Source organism: Rhipicephalus microplus, chromosome 8 (genome assembly GCF_043290135.1).
Source record: "Rhipicephalus microplus isolate Deutch F79 chromosome 8, USDA_Rmic, whole genome shotgun sequence".
Lineage (NCBI taxonomy): Eukaryota > Metazoa > Arthropoda > Arachnida > Ixodida > Ixodidae > Rhipicephalus > Rhipicephalus microplus.
The window spans coordinates 60,334,241-60,357,243 of record NC_134707.1 but is presented as its reverse complement, the minus strand read 5'-3'; the positions used below and the strand labels follow the sequence as shown (position 1 = coordinate 60,357,243).

Below are 23,003 nucleotides of genomic sequence, written 5' to 3'. Positions count from 1 at the left end.
TAGTAACGTGAACTCCTTTTTGGGGTCAATATACTCTCGTCGGAGAGTCGTTGGAGCAGCAAGTCAGCAAACATCGCTAAAGGGTAACACAATATTTCTTGGTGTGGTGTTCATCGCGGTAACTGTAGTGTTCTTCGGCAAAATCAAATATCTATAATTCGCTGCGTAGTTAGCAAACTTTTAAGGGTAGCAACTGCTGCATTTTCCTCGCAACACAGCCTGTTTACTTGAGTGACGCGAATGCAATTATTCACAATTTCGAATTTCAGCTGAGGGTCGCGCACATTTCCAACGCGCAAATCTGCTTGCGAATTTCTCTTCCTGCGTAAAAAAAAGTGTCACATATGAAATGAGGCGCCTACAAAGTTCAAAATGACTTGCTTATCGACAAAAGAAATATATTATCCGCTGCGAACATGCTTGTCATCACCTACACATGAACGAATAGACCACAAGTTTTCCAGATCTCACCAATGTTTTAAATGTGAATACACTTTATAAACGACCCCAAACCATCCACACCCGTCGGCGGCGTCCGCAGTCTTCTCTCTATCTTTAAAAGAAAGAGGACTTGGCGGGCCGCAGCGCGACGCTCTACCGAATAAGCCACGGACGCGACGCTGATATCGGTGTCAGTAACGCACCTCATGCCCCCTCCCCCTTCGTTCGCTCCTCCGCTCTCCTCGCTCGCTGCAGTTGCGCGCGCACACCTCTCTCTCGCGCGCCCGCCTTCTCTCTCAGTCTCCCGTCGAGAGCGGGTCGTGAGGGGGAGTAAAGTTAAAATCCGTTGGCATTCGCCAGTGAGTTGACGTAAACTCCCTCGTGTGATCAAATTGCGATTCCCAGGAACCATTACACCATAAAGGCACCATAGTGTGATTAATAAATATATTAGTGTGAATTAATAAATACCCCTCATAGCATCACCCCGTGTATTCGCACTTAACCATGTTCACCCTCGGGGAAATGCTTGGGAGTTTTTTGTTGAGGCGACAGGATTACATGCCTCGTCAAATGCGAGAGCTGACTGTCAGCGGCATTGCCACGAATGATGTGGAAATATTCGTAAGGCGATGGCATCACCGATGGCCAGAACTTGTGACATCACGGGATGACCTCACTACATGACATCGTCAGTTGGTCAAAATGTGGTCCCACTACAAGGCCACCTTAGGGAAAGAAAGCTTTTGATTCCTGTCAAACCTGAGGCATTGGACACTACGTATGGTGTTGAAAGGTTCCAGGAGAGACCAATGCCACGGAGCGAGAACAGAATGGCTCACGCCGTTTCCGCCATCTTAGGCAACTGCTCAAGAGACGGTACGATTTTTTTTAAGGACGACAATCTTTGTTGGGATACTTGAACGCCGAAATTACGGTCTCTGTCTGTCTGCCACTCAGTTCAGCCACAGTTTTAGCACTTCCGTATGACCCAGTCATCTTTATCTGGTGGCAGTGTTCATAGTTGTGAACATTGACGATGAAAAAAACAACAACAAATGTTACGCACATATGAGGCGAAACATCAATACGCCAGCATTAGATGGCGTGTTTCTTGACTTGGGAATGCAGATATACCTAATTCTAAAAAAAAAAACCTTGGTAATTCTACACCTTACACGAATTACGTGTTTCTTACACTACGATGGAAAAGTGACGCTATGTACGAAAACGCACCCTGTGGACTGCACGGTTCAGCCATTTGCCAAGGAAGGAAGGAAGGAAAATAGAGGGAAAAGAAAGGCAAGGAGGTTAACCAGCCTATAGGCAGCCGGTTTGCTACCCTGCGCATGGGAGAGGGATGGGAGAGATGAAAGAGAGCAGACAGGGAAGATAGAAACAGCACATTCGGCAGCACATGCGCGCCCACTCAGTCATAGTCCAGTCTTGTCTTTCGCGGTGTGTGACATTGCTGTTACAATCGCTTGTTCAAGTCGGTGTCGCGTAGGAATTTCAACAGAGCTTTCGTCGCCTTCTGTTGCAGTGCCAAAGGCTCCAGGTTCTCTACGATCTCCTGTTTGTCGACATTACTCCTACGTCTCCATATCTCACACAGCGCCTCCACACAGAAGACTATCGCTTTTCGATTACATTTGCAGCGAAGCGCGCAGATACGCGGCCTCTTTTTTTTTTCTTACCGTGCAGTAAGTCGGTGTCAGCTGGTACAAAAAGTGTCTGCGGGAAACCAAGCAAAGATCACCGTTCTCCGACGTCCTACGAAGCTCGGCTCGACGGAGCCAAGCTCATGGCCACGTTGTGCGCCACATCCTGGTCGAAGTATTCGCCTCGCTCGAAGTCCTTAGGATCGCCGCCGAGAGTGTTGCCGAGAACGTTATGCACTTCGCCAGAATACCCCTCTCGTGGCTTGTAGAGTGCAACGCACGGAGACGAAGTCCAGAATGTGAAGCAGTGCACGTCGTGGCCCATAGTCGGGCTTTCGCTCTCCGGAACCAACGAGCACGCGTGAATTCGTTCTTCGGTTATAGTCAGCGAGTCGGTGGGGACGTGCTTCGCATCCATCGTCAGCAAGAAGCGGTCCAAAAGTGCCTCCTGGACGTCGGGGGCGTAATAGAGAATCCAGGGACCGATTGCCCTGTTGGACATAAGACAGGTATAAATCGCGCAAATGCACTCCAGACGCTCCTTCACGTCCGACATGAGAGCGATGCTCGAGCGGATTGCGGCGATGGCTTCGGGAACGGACATTCCGGTGATCTTCGGGATGGGAAGAGAAATGTCACCGTCCAGGCAATACAGTTTGCCCGCTTGGACACTGGATAGCGTCGAGCACAACCTGTCCAAGTCTACGGCAGCCATCGGGAATAACAGAAAAGTACGCAGACGAAGGGTTCCACCTCTGAGGAGTCGGTGGTTGCTTGGGGCAATACTATCCTCGTCGGCCGCGGAGATTCACCGCCTAGACTGCCGGTTCGAAGAGCTGTGCCGTCCGTACACTGTTAGAGAATACCATTTACATGTCCGGCCGACAAAACAGCAGCCGCAGAGGTGCCGTGGCCGGCGCTTTCTGTTGCGCGCCTTAAACACCTCCCAACCCGTCTCCAACCAGAGTTTTGTGAAAAGGCCTAATAAATAGTGCCGTTCACAGGATGGGCGCTTGGTCACGGTGGTGACATTCTACAATTTACAACAGTTCGTACCACAGCGATTTTGTTGTGGCAGCATTAAAATTTTAAACGCACTACATACTTGTTCGGAAGTTGTGCGGCGGCGCTGCTCTACAGCCATGGCGCGCAAGAACACTGGTGGGCGCGCGGTAGTATTGCGCAAGCCATGGGTAGCCGCGGCCGGCCGCTGTCGCGACGGTGTATTTCCACCTTTCTGGAGTAGCAACGGCTTCCACCGCGGATTCGTTCCTTTGCGCGCCTTTTTTTTTTTTTTTTTTTTTTACGGAGTGCAGCCGTTTAGAGTCTACAGCGTCTGCCTAAGGATTGCACGGTAAGTTTCAGCACGTTCAATTATTTTTTAATTTTGTGTATCCACGAATCACCGACCACGATTTTTTTTTTTTTAGAGGCGAAACTCCTTACGCCGTTGGTTCGTATGTTCCGTGTCGTCGTCGTCGTCGTAGAAACCACCTCTCGTTTAGTGCTTGAAATGCACGCTGGATGGCGGTACTTGTATATGATGAATATGGGATGGAAAGATGCGAAAAGGTGGTACTTGGACTGCGTCCCTGCGTCCGTGTGCTTTCTTTCCTTTTGTTTGTTTATTATTATTTTTTGCAGTAGTTGTGTCTTCGCCGTGCCATTGTCGTCCGTGGCGCAGGTCGCGTCTACTACTGAAACATCCGCTTTCCACAGCGACCAAAATTCCCCTGCCGCCGAAACGCAGCGTCGTTCGCACTGGACGCGCCCCGCGCCGCCGAATATTCCATCTACTACGGGGCGAACGGGGGATGGATGCGCTGTCACCCGGTTGTTGTCGCAGCTCGCAAACGCCACTACGCTATCCGGTGGAGTATACTTCGACGATTCTCGTACGCAAGAAGCAAGAAAAGACAGTACTGCTTACTTTGCTGGCAAGTGGCTGTCTTGTAATGCACGAAGAGCAGAAAAACCACCAACGCCAGCGGCGTTGGTGGGTTCGTTTTGCTCTGCAAGACCGCAACAAGCTCGGTCACGCCAACAGCAATCTCGGTCACCTCTTTCACGAAATACGGACGCGAAGTAGGCGCAGAGTAGGTTGAACTCCCGTTGGTTTCAACATTCAGTTACGTGCACTGCGGCATAACAAGTTAGTAGGGCTTCGCCGCCAATTTTCAAAATTCCTTGACTAGCGCTCCTATTGGTCCGCGGTGACCGATTCGGTGGCAGACGCCGCAAAAATCGGTCCGAGAGCGATCGGTGCGGACAGGGCCCTTTCGGCGGATCTCGCCGCCGCCGAACCGGATTCGGAGCACTTTCAGCGGCCGGAATGCTCAGTGTGAACGAGGCCTAAGAGTGCCGATTCTCGAGATGATGATGATAACTGTGCTTTTCTTTTAGTGAAATTAAATGGCGGTAATGATGATACTTTTTGTACCGAAGCGAAACTCGCCATCGTTCTAGCTTCGCTGTCAAGCTGTTTTGATCGAGTGACAATGGCTGACGTCCTTTTTTTATGTAGTCACAATACGACAACGTACACCGCTCTTGTTTCAATGGCGCTCGATTATCCGTTATTTGATGGTGGCGTTACGCACTAATACGTGCCACAAGAATACGAGGAAAAGAAGACGACAAAATCACTCCAAGTGCGAGATGGCTTTCCTGCTTTCGTCTTTTCTGCGAAGAATCCGTATCTACTGAACATTATTTTCTATCATGTTATTTTCTATCATGTATCACTAGGTAGTAATTACGAAAAGACTACTAGCTTTTCTAGCGAAGCTAGACCTAACGTTCCCTAGCGAACTTAAACCTAGCGAAGCTAGGTTTAAGTTTAACCAGATAAACTCTGCTAAATTTTTGTGACTCCGTTTTGGGACATTCCCACAGAGATGTATTTGATACAGTGTGCAATTTCATTCAAGCCACTAAACGTTCTTCAACATAATGCCCACTTTTACGAATTATTGAAAAAAAAACGAAAAACGTTGAGACGTAGTTTGTAATATGTGAATAAATATAAGACGTACATCCCAAATGAATTGTGTTTGTCAAACTCAGCTGCCAGGTCGGCTCCAAAAATCAAGTTATCGTTAATATAATAGTAATTATTTTCTTGTTTTTTTGTTTTTGATTTCTCACTCTTTGGATTTTTTGGATAATGTCTTCAGTCTTGTACATGATCTCATAACGAATTTCGCTGCAAAATAGATAATATTTACGTCGGGTTCAACAGTTCGGCTTACGTCGAGCTACGCGCGACCGTTTCAAATCCTGCCCTTGCTTAGTTAAAAAAACAAACGAACAAAAGGACATTAGTTACAATTAGCAAAGATTATGATAGGGCAATTACCTGCAAATTTTTGAAGGGTAGATCAGCCGGCTACCTACAACATCCTAATTCTAATCTTAATCCTACTCAGAAGTCGAACTTTTCTTCTACGTACTTTTCCGTTATTTCTGATAACTGTGGTAGATTTGGACACGCTCTGCTCAGCGCTATATCCAGCGTCCAAGCGGATTAACTGTACTGATAGAACGGTGGCAGTTCTTTTTTCATCTTGGAATATCACCGCAATGTCCGTTCCGGACGCCATCTCCACAATTCGCACGAGTATCGCTGTATTGTGGGACATAAAGGTGCGTCTGGAGTGCGCTTGCGCGATTTATACTTGTCTTTATGTTCGAGACGGTGATCGGTCCCTGGATTTTCTGTCACGTCCCCAACGCCGAGTGTGCGGCTCAGGATGCGCTTTTGGACCGCATCTTGCTGGAGATGGATACGAAGTACGTCGCCACCGACTCGCTGGCTATAACCAAAGAAAGTTCACGCGTGCTCGTTGGTTCCGGAAAACGACAGCCCGACTACGGGCCCACGACGTGTACTGCTTCACATTCTAGACTTCGCCTCTGTGTGTTGCACTCCACAAACCACGAGAGGGGTATTCCAGTGAAGTACACGAAGTTTTCGGCAACACTCTTGGCGGTGATACTAACGGCTTCGAGCGAGGCGAATACTTCGATCAGAATGTGGCGCACCGCGTGGCCATGTACCAACAGTGCGCTGGTAAATGAAGATGAAATGTACCGGACGAAGTTCGTTGAAAGATTGCGATCTGTCGGGACCGTTGCGGCACCTGGCGGAGCAGATCTGAACCACGCGTTCCTTTCTGCGTGGCCTCCTAGCTGAGTGAGAAGCGCAGTTAACGCAAGCAGCGCACCAGTGTACGCGAAGGCTACTACCAGACACATCAATGACGGCGGTAACCTCTTTGATTCAAGGATTTCGCTTTGAAAGCGACTGCTGCTAAAGCGAGCGAAGTCTTCCTTGTCCCGTCAGTGCGCATGCGTGAGACAAATGGACAATGCCAAGAAAGTGTTTCAGTAGAATCTGTGCAATTCCTCGCAAACAGCCGAGTTCCATTGGCGTTCCGCGGGGATAAGGCTACGAAGGAGAAAAACCGAAAGCACCCGCTTCGGGTTAAAACGTTTTCCTCCTTGGAAATAAGAGGATACCCAAAGATGGCCTTCTGGAACTCGGTCCTGAGAACTGCGTCCACCCAAGGCTTGATAAAACTGAGTTGGTCAGTCTTGTCGGACAAGCCTTTGGGAAAACTGGCGCTGATGAAACGGAGAGCTGCATCCAACAAGGAGTCAAGCGTCTGCCCAAGGAACCCTCGAGAGAAGAAACTCCAGGAATTCGGCATGTCGTGTCTGCTCCTAAAAAAGCGGACATCGATTTGCTCCAGTCTGACGAGGAAGGAGGATTCGCCCTGGTTCCCGAACCACTGTACGAAGGAAAGGTGGCAGCGGCTTGACAAGGGAACTTCAGAGAACTGCGGAAAGTAACTCCGGCAAAAGCAAAACAAGAAGGTGAGAGGCTGTATGAACCAAGCGGGGGGCTCATTAAGTTGGCCCTGTCCGGGAGGACGTGCGAAAGGGCCAGCCTCTCTGTCTCCTTCACGGCCAAACCCACAAGGAGTTATGTGTGTTTCGAATTATGACTCTAGGCAGAAACTTGTCGGACGACATCTGCCAATGCCTTGACCATTGAAGATACGTTCCTCGTAAGAAATCCTCAGGACGTTTTAAACTTTCTAGGGGATGAGTGCCCTCAAAGTGCTTGTGCGTTTTCGGTAGACGTTGAAGACTTATTTTATTCCCTACCTCAGGACATTTTGTGCGAGGAGGCGAAGTCTGCATCCAACGCTGTGGTGGGAAGAATTTTTTGTAGACATTGTGGAACTAACGTAGACAGCTTTCTTGAACTTCTGAACTTTTATTCGCTGTCGACGTTCATCACAAGAAACGACAAATGATACACTCAAATACAGGGCATGCGCATTGGGTCATGTTTAGCTCCAGTACTCAGTGGTATTTTATTAGCTCGTTATGACAAACGCATACAGCGAGGCTTGCTGAGACAAATGCCGCTGAGGTATTCCTCTATGCTAATGATTTCTTAGTCATTTTATAGTGCGAAACAGTGTGACACACGGCAGGACACCGATGAGAGTTGAGCATCATTTCTGATAACATAACTAATCTGCATGCTGACGGCGGAGTTCCCCAAGAATAACAAACTTAGGTTTTTAGATCTAGAGCTTATTTTCTGCCAGAACTAGAAAGCCCTGATACATTTTAGTTGAGCGCATTCCAAGCTTATTGAGTGAGGAACTGCGAAAGCACGCGAGATGGCATCAGTGTCAAGGCTCTGTCATCACCAGGTTGAGAGCAGCTTCGGCAGCCATATTAACAGACATAAGAAAGCAGGCTTTCCTTATCAATTGCTCTGAGGCACAGAAGAGTCACTTCTGAATTAATTAAAGCAGGGAAAGATTATGAAGCTCACAACTCAGGAACAGCCAAAGCCGAAAGTTTCTGCCATACTTTATATGCACAAACGTTCACACTGCCTAAAAAGAATTCTTTGAACAAAAAAACTAGGGTGAAGGTTGTTTTCACAGCAAAAACCATCCAGGGTTTCTATACAAACTTATGAAAAACGAAGAATCTTCAGGAATAGGGTACTATAGGAAGCTTGCAAAAATGTTCGTAGAATGTAATGTAGGTGTTGTATGTCGATTTGCTTTATCATGTGGCCGATACTACATCGGTCAGATGGGGCGCCGCAGGTCTGAACTATCTATCTCCTTACGGAGTACGCGGATCTCAAGCGCAGATCAGTGAGCAGCCACCTGGATAGCGACTGTGACTGTGCCCATGGTTAGTGCACCCTGATGCTTGATGAATGCGAAGTGATGGCAAGATTGACAATAGGGCACGGGAAATGTAGCGTTTTTGATTCGCAAGGCAGTAACCGAGTGTGTAAGTGCCCCATTCGGACAATTAGTACAAGTATCTTGTCAGTTAAAACGTATCTTCAAGATTCGTATATTAGGATGTTCTGGCACATGCGCCATCATTTTTTCGTTTTTGTGGTTCTTATCGCCCTCTGGGCTTTATATATACGGCCACCATCTGTGCAATAAAGTGGTTGCAAGTGTGCGCTTTGTCCCATGTGACTTCTTTCTGAAACGCTCTGCGCACTAAAAAAGTTTATTTATTTCAAAAGAAAATAATTCGTGGCATTCCACTGTTTGCAAGGCCCACTGTTTCCGGCATGTGAGGTTTCGGCTGTCCTGCTAGAACAGATGCAACTTCGTAGACCTTGCGCTGTCACCCGAGCTAGGAAACTGCGAAGCGTCGTGAAACTTGTTGAGGAATGACACGCATGTTCGGGGGGGTTGATGGCGTATGTTGAAGAGTAGAAATATCAACAATGCTTGAATTTGGTTGGCCACAAGAGACACAGGTGCGAAGCAAATATACTAAAAAGCATGGGTGCATATAAAAGTTCCTTTATTCGACTTGTCGATAGCAGGATGTGTCGGCTTGCATAAGACCCGACATGTTTCATTAGACACGAAGTGTGAAGTCCCTTTCTCATCGCCTTCGTCACAGTTATGAAGGAACATGCACATAGACAGCATTAAGCCATTCTGTCGAGGCCTCGTCAATCAGCTAAGATTAAGATGTTCTACTACGCAGGTGACAACTGATGGGGAACGGTAGGCTTAGGATGATGCCCTCTTCCAGGCGGTGCTCGCAGACACACAAAACGGGCTCTCGAAGAGGAGCGCAGCAAGAAATTTAATGCATGAAACTAAAAGCGGAAATTCAGGTTAAAAATGAAACATTGAGTAAAATACTGTTCAACACAGCTGTCACTACAGCATTAACAGGTGTGGTACTTATCAAGATTTTCGTTGCTGCAGTGTCCGATGGGGATGCGTGGTTATTTGGAAGTCGTCAAGTGGTTTCGGCAAACTGCACAGTTCATGAAAAATTTTGGTCCGTCAAATGACATCGTCTTGATGCTGGAAAGAGAGACAACCAATGAAGAATCGTTTCAGAAATGAAATAGTTATTCACGGTGGATAACGCAATAAACCGGCTACGGCAGTTATAAATCCAAGCAAATCGCTACTGGTAATAGACGTTACGGAAATTAGCAGTGTTAAATTCAAGGGCGCAGATAAAGACATGTCGGGCTTGCAAGCATCGCTGTGTGTCCCGACGTTAATCGCCGCGAAACCACGTTCAGCAGAGATGTTTAGCAATGACTGTTCAATGAGCATTTTGTTTTGAGCGTTACGTTCAATTAAGCGGAAGTGTATAAATCAAGGAAACCGCATCACATAATTTTTCGTGCTTGATAATTATACGCTAAATTCAGGATTGTCCAAGGAACGCTACATCAATAACGGTATAATTAAAATGAGCGTGTTCAGCCACATCTACTCAATTACTACTCGCGGAAGCAAACCAGTTCGTGACGTTGGCTACACGGATTACGGGCTTAAATTCTCTCGGCAGAGCAACTACGCCATACATAGAAATAGAATAGCCCGCAAAAATGACTTACGGTATAAAGTCGGTGGCCGAAAAAGGAGGGACAGTTCACCGCGTTGCCCGCAGATGGCATGGGAGGGAGTCGGCGGCTGCATCACGGGAACAATTGGAGGACGCCAGCATACAGCGACCTCAGGTCGCGATAAACGCCGCAACGGTAGCTTCGTGGCGGATTTCCCAACGTCTGTCGGAGGACGGTTTCGAGTAAGGGCGAATGTATGTCGGGAGTTTCGTGTATGGCTACGCAGGGCTTTGTGTACCAGTCGACGAACAAGTAAGGCCTGAAGTCCCTGCCTCTCTCTTCTTCGGAGACGAGCAGGCAGGTGCAACAGACGTTTTCCGTCGCCTTGGCGAACACGCCGTGGACGCGTCTCTGCCGCATTTTTTTCAGGATGTCGCCGACGATATCAGTGGGGTCCTCCCTACGGTCAGCGCGATAGAGAACCCAGGACCCTATGACGCCCAGGCCGGCCATGCAGGTAAATAAGTGGGCCGCGCAGTCCAGACGGTCGCGCATAGCGGCTATGGATTGCAGATGGGCGCGAACCGCGCTGACTGCTTCTGGTACAGACTTGTCGGCGAGCTTTGGAAGGTCGGTGAAGCCGTCGTTGTCCAAGCATCGCAGTTCGTGTTGCGGCACTCTCGAAAGGTGTGAGCACAGCAGTTCCACGTACGCCATGGCTGCCAGTGACCCTGAAGGCGCCTATGGAAGCTGAATGTTGCGTGGAGTGTTGGCCTATGGCTAGAGAGAACCCTCGGTGTACTTGATGTTGTGACGGAAGCGTCGGTCGTATCTCCTACGCGCGGCGATGAAGAGACCTGGAAGGGTGAAGTGAAGCAGCTTGCGCTCACCTCCCGCTAGTCGAATGTCGATCCTGAGGTTAAAAAGCTTCCCGGCCGATGGGGCGTTTGAACGTACTTTTTTTTTCAGGAGGGCGGCGACAGGCTCCGCTTCGTTCGAGCGTTGGCGGCGGATTGCAATGCAATGCCTCGCCGCAAGGACTTTAGCGCATGGACCTACTCAGTCACTGGTCACGTGTCTGATGATAGATTTAGCTGGAAGGGGCGTCAGTCTGATAAAAAAAAATTACAAGCAGCCGTACATCCACGCGCTTAAGGACTGTGATGTAATGTCTGAGAGGTGTTTATAAACCAGGATCTTTCATATTTTAATGCGAAGCATTTCTTGGCGAACTTCGGCGAGTTTGACCCTATCTGTATATCTATCTATTTAGCTGCGTACGACTTTTAGCTCTTCTGGCTGTTTCTATTACGGGATATATACCACAATTGGTATGGCATAAGATGACTGTATGACGGGCATAACTGACTAGTCATAACATGAAAATCGTGACATGTATGTCATGAATGTCGGGATTTACATGTCATGGTTTTGTCGTTCCTGCGGTCGTTTCGTCCACATGTAACATCGCAAAACTGGTATGGCACGACATGACTGCATGGCGAACATAATTTACAGGCCCTCATGTGGAAATCGTCGCATGCGTGTCAAGTAAGAACATGACTGCGTGCCACGCTCATGATGTGCTCGCGGTCTTTTCGCTAGCTTCACATGCACCAAATCTGCTATTACGTGACTTGCATGGACGACGAAGGTTAGCGAAACGTCCAAACATGATAATCAGGATATGCCTGTTATGTAAAACATGAAGACATGCTACGTCCATAGGGCGGTCGCGGCCGTTTCGCTAGCTTCACATATACCAAATTCGGTGTTACATGACGTGAATAGACGACGAAGGTAAATGGCACGTCCAGACAAGATAATCATGGCATGCGTGTCATGTAAAACATCACTACATGCTACATTCAGAGCGTGCTCACGGCCATTTCGCTAGCTTCACATATACCAAATTTGGTATTATGTGGCGTGAATAGACGACGAACAAAAATGCCGGGCGCGAACATGATAATCATGACGCGGTAGTCATGCACGACAGTACTTACGTCCGCCTCGTAACGTTGTGCTGATTTTAAAGTGACATATCAACCTTCCTCATTCGTGCTTCGCATATTATCGATTCCCACGGCACGTGGTTGGTTGTTCCTGAGAGTTCTGGCGCAAACCACCACGGGGGGGGGGGGGGGGGGATCTGCCAATTTTTCATAACTTCGTTTTTCATTTCTACTGTTTCGTATATATGCGGTGCCTACTTCCGCTAGTCGGATGTCGCATATATGAGGCGTAACATATATGAGTCGTTCCATTATCAATCGAATCGGCAGTTTTTGTTTTCCATTCTGGCAAGTTCGAGTGATTGAATTATTTTTAAAAAGACCCATCATTTGCATAACTACTTCATGTAGCCCAGCCATGGTGTTCTAGTAGTTAAGGTACTCGGCTGCTGTCCCGCAGGTCGCGGGATCGAATCCCGGCTGCGGCGGCTGCATTTCCGTAGGAGGCGGAAATGTTGTAGACCCGTGTGCTCAGATTTGGGTGCATGTTAAAGAACCCCAGGTGGTCGAAATTTCCGGAGCCTTCCACTACGGCGTCTTTCATAATCATATGGTTGTTTTGGGATGTTAAACCCCACATATCAGTCGATCAACCACTTCATGTATACAATATACAGCATTCTTGTAGGTTGTGGCGCCCATAAAAAACGCATGAGAAGGCGTGGTCGATAAGCGATAGCCATTTTTTTCACCGATCCCTTCATCGCCTTTATTCTGATGGGATTCACACAATCTTGGAGTGTCTGTGTTATATTGCCACGTTCCATTTCCCAAGTTTTTGTTATCGTCCCGAAACACCACACGATTCTCAGCGCAAACCGCGCCTGCAGTTTTCGAGAAGGTTCCGGACTGTAGTAGATCATTTCGATAAGATCACGCCCTTTGTGCGAACGGTACAGATTGTTCTGGAACCTACGCCACCGCCAGCGATAACGCTAGAGCATTCGACAGCAAGAGTATAAATTCCGACGCGCTTCGCCGCTTGTCAGTTGTTGATCGAAGGCCGACGCTCCGTTCGCCGCTATCAGTCTGAGACGGCTATCTGTGCAAGACTACTGCTGTAATTGGACTTTCCGTTTACCGGGCACAGGTTCGCCCAAATAAACATTTAATTCGCAACACGAAGTCTCCTGTCTTCGGCCACGTCACGACCCCGTGACATCTGGTGGAGGTGCTGCTTCGTTCATGTACCGGACGCCCCCGTCAAGCCATGAACCCAGCCCACGTCGCTGAGAAGACACCGGCGCCAAACAAGAGCAGCGAACAAGCCGCCGACAGCAAGGTCTCCCACCGGAGCACGGGCTTCTACAAGACAAAACGCGGAAGGCCAAGGCCATGACCTCTACTGCAGCGACAATGACAGCCGGAGCGTCCCAGCCCGCGATCGTCATTCATCAACCCAGAGAACCACCAACGTTTCATGGGTCATCATTTGAAGACCCGGAAACCTGGCTAGAAACATACGACCGTGCGGCCGCGCTCAACCACTGGGACAACGAAGAAAAGCTCCGTCGTGTGTACTTCTACCTGGAAGACACCGCAAGGACCTGGCTAGAGAATCGGGAGTCCACGCTCCGAACGTGGGATGTCTTCTGCGGCGCATTTCTGCAGACGTTCGCGAGCGTCGCTCGCAAAGAGAGGGCCGCTGCTCTACTAGAGACCCGGGTTCAGCTACCAAATGGAAAGGTTGGAATTTTCACAGAAGAGGTGACCCGCCTATTTCGTCACGCTGACCTAGACATGCCTGAGGAGAAGAAAGTTCGTTTCCTCATGCGAGGGGTCAAACAGAATCTCTTCGCGGGATGAGGAATCCACCCAACACCGTCCAAGAATTTGTATCCGAGGCGACCACCATCGAAAAAACCCTTGACATGCGCACCAGACAGTTTAATCGTCGCCTGACTCCAGAATGCGCTGCTGCTCAAGCCAGTGACTCCGAAAACCTGCGTGAAACGATCCGAGCGATCGTGCAGGAAGAGCTGCGCAAACTGTTGCCTTCGGCGGAGCCTCAAGTGGATTCAATCGCCGACATTGTGCGAGAAGAAGATCGGCAATCGCTTCAAATTCCCCACGCACCGCTGCCCGAGCCAGAAACTATGAGCTACGCCGCTGCAGTGCGCCACAACGCTCCTCCCCGTCCACGCCAAAACGCCGCCCCGTCGCACTTTCGTCGCCAGACACCACCGCCGCCACCACCCCCACCGACGACCTACCGTTCACCAGCGGGCCAGCGCAGTGCGCCGAGGAAAACGGACGTTTGGCGCACCCCTGACCACCGTCCACTGTGCTACCACTGCGGCGAGGCCGGGCGCACATACCGCCGTTGCCAGTACCGACAGATGGGACTGCGTGGCTTTGCCGTCGATGCACCACGTCCGCAGGCAGGGGAACGGCCCCGTGACATCGCCGACTACCTGACAGGAACTCAATGGACACCCCGAAGTCCTTCCCGTTCGCCGTCGCCCAGCCGCCGCATGTCACCGCACCCCCGGCAGTACTCCGGCCCAACGCGGGGCCGGTCTCCTAGCCCGTATCCGGGAAACTAAGGGCAGCAACCGGTGAAGGTGCGGTTGCTGTGCGACGAACTACCGAAGATCCTCCGACGACGACGACGCCGCGACGGAGCTTTCCGAACACAATGCCAACCAGGCAAAACCCTGACGGCGAAAGCTCACTTACCGGAGGTGGCCTGACGACGCAACATGGAAGCAGCGGAACAAGCCGACGCAGCCGTGACCCGACGCCACGCCCTAACTGTAATGCGAGACGGCGAACTAGCGACATCGACGTCCTTATCGACGGCCACAGTGTGACCGCTCTCGTCGATACTGGAGCCGACTATTCTGTCATCAGTGGGTCGTTCGCCGCGAAGTTAAAGAAAGTTAGGACAGCTTGGAAAGGCCCTGAAATCCGCACAGACGGAGATCTTCTCGTAACGCCTGCAGGAATCTGCACAGCGACAGTCACCATTAACGGCCGTATTTTTCCTACAGACTTCGTAGTCCTACAGCGTTGCTCGAGAGATGTCATCCTTGGCATGGACTTCTTATGCCTCCGTGGTGCTGTCATCAACCTAAAAACAAAGTCGATAACGTTATCCACAGAAGAAGCACTACCACCGCGCACGCCGTCAGAACACCATGCCTTGAATGTGCTGGAAGACCAAGTCACCATTCCGCCTCGCTCAAGCGTCATTATTCCAGTCGGCGCTCCTAAATCACCTGACTTGGAAGGCGTCGTTGAAGGCAGTCAGCATCTGTTGGTCACCCGAAATATTTGCGTCGCAAGAGGAATTGCAGAGCTGCGGGGAGGCAAAGCAACGGTTATGCTCACAAATTCCAGAAATGAGTACAAACATGCGAACAAAGGAACAACGGTCGCATACATCGAAGAAATTGTCGAAGCCACCAGTGCTTTCGCCCTTGCCGATTCTGCGGAACCTGCTCAGAGGAACCAAGCCCCTCCCATAGCTTTCGATGGCAATCCCAAACTTCCGAGCGATAAGCAAGAACAGCTCAAGGCCCTGCTCCTGCAATACGAAGATTGCTTTTCGTCGTCATCGAAAATTCGGCAGACCCCAATCACGAAACATCGCATCATAACCGAAGAAAATGCCAGACCACTCCGTCAGAGTCCGTACAGGGTTTCGACGCGAGAACGTGATGTCATGAAGAGACAAGTTGATGAAATGCTGCGGGATGACATTATCCAGCCGTCCAAGAGTCCATGGGCATCCCCCGTGGTGTTAGTGATCAATAAGGATGGGACCCTACGTTTCTGCGTCGATTATCGCCGCCTGAACAAAATCACAAGAAAGGACGTGTATCCTCTCCCACGAATAGACGACGCACTTGATCGGCTCCATAACGCCAAGTACTTTTCGTCAATGGGCCTCAAGACTGGCTATTGGCAAATCGAAGTCGACGAAAGAGACCGAGAGAAGACGGCGTTTATAACACCGGACGGCCTTTTCGAGTTTAAGGTGATGCCCTTCGGCCTTTGCTCAGCGCCTGCAACTTTTCAACGCGTTATGGATACAGTACTGGCAGGATTGAAGTGGCAGACTTGCCTTGTGTACTTGGACGACGTCGTCGTGTTTTCTTCGAGTTTCGACGAGCATCTTCGGCGCCTTGAAGCTGTACTTCAAGCCATCAAGACGTCCGGACTCACACTGAAGCCAGAAAAGTGCAGATTTGCGTATGAGTAGCTCTTGTTTCTGGGACACGTTATCAGCAAGTCTGGAGTTCGCCCCGATCCACGGAAAACAGCCGCCATCGCCGACTTCCCGCCGCCCACTGACAAGAAGTCCGTGCGCCGATTTCTGGGCCTGTGCGCCTATTATAGGCGGTTTGTGAAAAACTTCCCCCGCATCGCCGATCCTCTCACTAACCTTACCAAGGCTGACGTGGAGTTCAAGTGGAAAACGCCCCAGGAACACGCTTTCTAGGAGCTTAAACATCGCCTCCAGACGCCTCCGTTACTTGCCCATTTCGACGAATTCGCCGAGACAGAAATACATACTGACGCAAGCAGCGTAGGTCTCTGCGCCGTTCTTGTGCAGAGGGCTGACGGACTTCTAAGGGTTATTAGTTACGCCAGCCGATTGCTATCCAAAGCAGAAGCAAATTATTCCACAACAGAAAAGGAGTGCCTCGCCATCATCTGGGGTACGTTGAAATTTCGCCCCTACCTCTACGGCAGGCCCTTCAAAGTTGTGAGCGACCACCACGCCTGTGTTGGCTAGCCACCTTGAAGGACCCTTCAGGTCGCCTCGCACGATGGAGCTTGAGACTTCGAGAGTATGACATTACTGTCATTTACAAGTCCGGCAAAAAACACTCCGACGCCGACTGTCTCTCTCGTGCGCCTGTCGACCGACCGCTACCCGACGACCCGGATGACGAGTACTTCTTGGGAACGATAACTACCGACGACTTCGCTGAAAGATAGCGGGCCGACCCGGAACTTAAGGCCCTAATAGAATACCTCGAAGACAGAACCGCCGAAGTCCCGAAGGTATTCAAGCGTGCACTTGCGTCGTTCTTTTTACGAAACGGTCTTCTACAAAAGAAAAATTTTTCACCGCTTCGAGCTAAGTACCTCCTTGTGGTGCCTTCAGCTCTGCGACCAGAACTCCTGCAGGCCCTGCACGACGATCCGACGGCAGGGCACCTCGGTGTTTCTCGCACGCTCGCGAGGATACAAGAAAGGTACTACTGGCCACGTCTTACCACCGACGTCACTCGCTATGTGAGGACATGCCGGGACTGTCAGCGACGCAAGACACCGCCGACAAGGCCAGCGGGACTTCTGCAGCCAATTGATCCACCTTACCGACCTTTCCAGCAGATTGGTATGGACCTACTGGGGCCGTTCCCGACGTCGGCTTTCGGAAAAAAGTGGATCGTGGTAGCTACCGACTACCTCACCCGCTACGCCGAGACAAAAGCCCTGCCAAAAGGCAGTGCATCCGAGGTAGCTAAGTTCTTCGTCAAAAATATCGTCCTACGTCACGGCGCCCCGGAGGTCCTTATCACCGACAGAAGAACGGCATTCACTGCCGACTTAACTCAAGCGATCTTGGCATACAGCCAAACAAACCACCGCCGGACGACAGCGTACCACCCACAGACCAACGGCCTCACCGAGTGGCTTAACAAGACGATCGCCGACATGCTGTCAATGTACGTCGATGTCGAACACAAGACGTGGGACGCCATTCTTCCGTATGTGACCTTCGCATACAACACGGCGGTGCAGGAGACGACGCAGATATCGCCATTCAAATTGGTCTACGGAAGGAGCCCGGCAACGACGCTCGATGCCATGTTACCCAACGTCACCGACGAAGAAAACCTTGATGTGAGCGAGTACCTTCAACGCGCCGAAGAAGCCCGACAACTTGCGTGTCTCCGTATCAAGAATCAACAGACGACCGACAGCCACCGTTACAACCTTCGACGACGCTTCGTGGAATACCAGCCCGGTGAACGTGTTTGGGTGTGGACGCCGATACGCCGACGTGGACTAAGTGAAAAGCTTCTGCGACGGTAATTCGGACCGTACAGGGTGGTTCGACGTCTCGGCCCACTTGATTACGAGGTTGTCCCCGACGGCATCACGAACTTTCAACGACGCCGATCGCGACCTGAAGTCGTACATGTCGCGCGCCTCAAGCCGTTTCATGTGCGTTAACAAACTGAAACAGTGTTTTTTTGTATTATTGTTGTATCATAATTTATTCATTGTACTTTCTTGCATTATTATTGCACCTTCATCTTTAGTTAAAGCATCGGGACGATGCCTTTTTTTAAAGGGGGGCAATGCCACGTTCCATTTCCCAAGTTTTTGTTATCGTCCCAAAACACCACACGATTCTCAGCACCAACCGCGCCTGCAGTTTTCGAGAAGGTTCCGGACTGTAGTAGATTATTTCGATAAGATAACGCCCACTGTGCGAACGATACAGATTGTTCTGGAACCCACGCCACCGCCAGCGATAACGCTAGAACATTCGACAGCAAGAGTATAAATGCCGACGCGCTTCGTCGCTGGTCAGTTGTTGATCGAAGGCCGACGCTCCGTTCGCCGCTATCAATCCGAGACTGCTATCTGTGCAAGACTACTGCTGTAATTGGACTTTCCGTTTATCGGGCACAGGTTCGCCCAAATAAACAGCTAAATCTCAACACGAAGTCTGTCTTCGGCCACGTCACGACCCCGTGACAATATGTTTGTTTTCATGAAGAGTTTTCATGTATGATGTTTATCTGTAATGCTTTATTTGCAGTCACAATTATGTACATGCATGTTTTGATTTTTCTGGTTGCTCTATTGTTTGTATACTCGCATCGCATGGAAACATGTACACGCATGCCGAATGCGCATGGCAGTAGGAGCCTCTGTCAGGCAATACGGCCTTTAGCTCTTACTCCTCTTTCTGTATCAGAAAGAAATAAACTTCAATGTAACGTAATGTAATGTAATGTATCTCTAAATAAAGCAGTACCTCACATCTAAACTGTCCAGTTCCGTCCTACACAGGAGTCGATAGCGACGTCGCGGGAATTATTTGCGTGCCCCATCAAGCGCCTCCTATTGGTCTTTATATAGGTTTCACAAGCGAAACAGTCTGGCTCTTCAGCCAACTCTTGTTGAATCGCGTTTCTACACAACCCATTGTATACGACATCTCGCTATATCATGATGCTGTCTTCGATATCGCGCGTTCGCAACTCATGTGATTTTTCCAGTGGCATATAAACGTCTGTAGATCACATCGAAGACAGTGCAGCAAACGCTACGTGAATGAGACACATTCGCAAAGAGCGAGTACAATGCAGCACAAACCACGGATAAATATTTAGGAATCAGATCAGCAGTGAATAATAGAAATCGGCGGCGTATCTGCATGACACACTGCAAATGTCTTCTGTCGGCCCTTTTCCGTGCATGGCGTCGCATTTTCAGCGCAACCTAAGAACCGCTAGGGTCTTTAAAATTACGTGTCTATGAATAGTATTTAAATGGAACACATCACCTTATACGCACGTGTTGATGTTACGCCTCAGATATGCGTAATATTCGCTAGTCGATCGACAATGTTTGCAAGTATGAATGCAGCCACCAGTGCAAGATGGGTGGGCGTTCAGCAAGCGCTTTAGCTTTGGCCGGATGGTTGAATCGTTTCGTGAGACAGACAAGGGGACCAAAATTTCTGGGTTCACGTATCCCAAAATTAGACTATCGTCTTGAATATTATTTGGAGTGTAACGTCTCAAAATCGTGATATGATTATGAGAGATGCCGTTAGGGGAGGGCTCTGGAAATTTCGACCATAACTTTCTTTAAAACGAACACTGACATTTCACAGTACTCGGGCCTCTGCAATTTCGGCCCCACCGAAATGCAACCGCCACGATCGGGATCCAATTTATGGTGACCTTTGCTTCCGCAGCTGAGCACCCTATAGTGACAGAGCCACCGTGGCGGGCAGAAGAGTATTCAAGCATTTTCCTATTCAATGAGACATCGTATGTTTATTGTATGGAAAGGACACTGGGCTTGTTATTTCCTTCACTTCACGATTAGGGCAACCATGTTGTCCGTTCTCGGCTGAGACATTAGGCCATGTCAAACGGAAGACTCCTGTTTTTTTTGCAAGTACACAATGCAAAATATATGAAATCGTCGCAGGCAGTGTCATGTACAAGTACGGTGCAACTTTGCTCAGCATTTCTATTGCAGCTTTTGAAGAATCGGAGGAGGTGCAACCGCAACCAGTTCTAGCTTGCCACTGCATCGGCGCATGCAGTGACAATTCTGGCGGTGTCTTGTTGACACATTTTGTTCCCTGATTCCGATTTTCTTGTCACCACTTCAGCTAACTTCAGTTACGATGCTGGAAAAGAGAAAAACAGTAAAAAAATTGCGTTTTGAACAGCCAATTGTATTGAAAGCGTGAAACTTAAAGAGAATCATTTTAAGTGCGCATAATGATTGCTGAATAACATTTATAGGATTTCGAGAGCTCTGCAGAAAGTTGGCCGGCATGCATGAAAAAACAGTAACTTTCGTTAATGCCACCACTGTTAATAAGAAAAACTGGATAACCAGGACATCTTTTAGGGTTCTGACCAGAATATGCATTCTTCGATGGCATCAAACTCCCGTTATTTTATTATCGTTTGACAAATCCTGCCGATTCGGAGATATATCAGAGAACGTATAGCGTCGCAACTGTCACTGCGCAATGGAGCGAAAACGGCGTTCGAGAACGACCGAAACGGCTGCGTTCCTTCAAGAAGTCGTCGTCACCATGCATCTGCAATCTTCCCGCAATCGTGTTGTTGGTGACCAAGGCTTCAGTGGCTGCGGAAAACACCTTTGATTTTATATTTCCCCCGGCGCACTCGGACTGCATGGCCATTATCTGTGATCGAGTAGGCAGTGACCAGTGAAAACTGCGACAAGCAGCAGCTTCGCATCCTTTCGAAAGTTTGTAGCCTCCATACATCATTGAGCCTCGCTATACATCAGCACCGGTGTTCAGCAGTTTTGTTTCGACTGCGGACGAAGACCACGAGCGTTTCTCTAGATTTCAGCAGCCGCTACGATCGTGTTATTCGCGACCGTGGATGCGGCTTTCAACTATGGCTTCGTTTCTACTTCGAACGATGCGCGTACATTCTCGCAAAACTCAAACATGGGGGAAGATGTTAGCTTCAGCAGAGGTCCCCATGTCGACTTGAAGCTCCCTTGCTGCATTGGAATGGACGATAGACACGTAGCCGGCCAGTTTTTGCTTGTGACGTACTTATATAGAGGCGCATGCGCAGAACCCATCTCACTCACGGACTTGTCGCGCTCGCGCCATCCTAAAACCCGAAAATCGAAAACTGGCGTCGGTACTCAAGACGTCTTGTGTCACCAACTAAACGACGCAGACGCAGTGTGAGGCCGCGACCCAGTATTACAGACAAACATTGCTACGTTATGCTGTTCTATAGAGGGTTGACTCGGGAAGCCCTCTCACACGTGAAGAGCCACGGCTGGCAGTTCCCACGTTGGGACGGCTGGCCATAGCTGACCCCCACGTCTCGGGCATTCTGGACGGCCCGCAGCGAGCGGTGAGCTCGGAACTCTTGAGCGCCTTCTCCCACTCCGCTTCCGTGGTGAGACGATCGTTGCGCTGTAGTGATGAACACCGCCAGAGCATGTGCTCTAGTTTGCAGAAGGGGTCTCCGCAATCCGGCAGATCGAGCTCGTAGGAGCTCGCGTACCAATACTGAGTCTGGCTTTGCTGGGATAGAAACGAATTTGCAACATGAAAAAGGGGTGAACACTGTGAGCCCCGGAGAGCTTGACATGAGGCGAGGGATGGACCCTGCTGTTGATCTTGCAGTCCTTAGTCGCCTTGTTCAATGTCTGTAGTAAGTACACTTGTAGAGCTCCGCATCCTCACATGCGAGCAACGTTAAACCACCGCAGTGGGCAAGTTTGTGCGTGCGACGTGGGTCGTCGGGACCACGTCTCACCTAATTTGAAGCTTCGCCTCATGTGGAGTCCCTCGCGTTTTGCCAACACCGCCTGCGTTTCACCCAACCAGATCTCAAACTCTTCTATCCCTCCGAACACAGAAATGGACTTCCCAATGCACCTATAGGAGACCTGGGTCATGGGTAAAACTCGCTGTTATCGTCACGTACGCTTTGTGCCTGAGCGGCTCACTTCAATTGTAGAATGACAGTTTGTTAGCGCTCGTCTTTGCACGTCCTTTCTGCTTGTGAAGCTGCTCGCCGTTGTTTGCGTGACATTACAGTTTGTTGCTTTAGCGTTCATTTCTTCGCCCTTGTGACGAAACTATGCACAATAAGCGCTTGACAACGTATCTCGTTTCCCTTGACAAAAGATTAGCCATGTTCTTTCATGCCCACAAGTTTTTACCCTCCCCCAAATATCTACCTAATTTAGTTACGTTCAAAAGGCGAGAACCACGGCAAGATTATAAGCGTAAAGCCTCATCCGTCCCTGCAATGGTTATACTCCACAGCTAAAATATTCGTTCCAGTCTAAAACCTTCTCACCAGTTATCATATTTCGTAGGTGGCGTAAGACTGGCTATGTCGGGCCTAAATGACCAGCGTTGACGTAACAGTTGGCGTCGATTCCAGGTCTCCAAAAGTGCTTCTGTCCAGAGCTTCCCAACGTGCCTCCAGGAGTGAACGAACGAGAAGTGCAGAACGTCCTACCGGTAACTGGTGTACTGCGGCGCACGGCAGCTTGTTCCGTGCGGTGAAGCAGCGAAGTTCGTGGTATGCCCGGCCTTCGACGGTGACCAACCAACAGGTATGCCTGGTCTTCCCGAGTTTCCTTCATGCACCACACTTCTTGGCTTCTGCACCGCGTATGGTTAATAAGTGTTTGCCCAATTCATGGGTGGCCTGTAGCGTCTGCGCCAGTAGAGCATCCATGGTCCGATCGCACCAAATCCAGTCAGCTGGC

The 23,003-nt window shown here is 49.6% G+C and overlaps 1 protein-coding gene across 1 annotated transcript; it reads right to left on the bottom strand.

The window, feature by feature from the left end:
* Nucleotides 1–8,952: 8,952 nt before the first annotated feature.
* Nucleotides 8,953–10,978, bottom strand: LOC142768553 (uncharacterized). Its single transcript, XM_075870552.1, has 2 exons — nt 10,036–10,978; nt 8,953–9,487 (listed from the first exon to the last, which is right to left on the bottom strand). Exon 1 carries the CDS (start codon nt 10,699–10,701, stop codon nt 10,117–10,119), a length of 585 nt encoding a protein of 194 aa, XP_075726667.1. The 5' UTR covers nt 10,702–10,978; the 3' UTR covers nt 8,953–9,487; nt 10,036–10,116.
* Between the last annotated feature and the right edge of the window lie 12,025 nt (nt 10,979–23,003).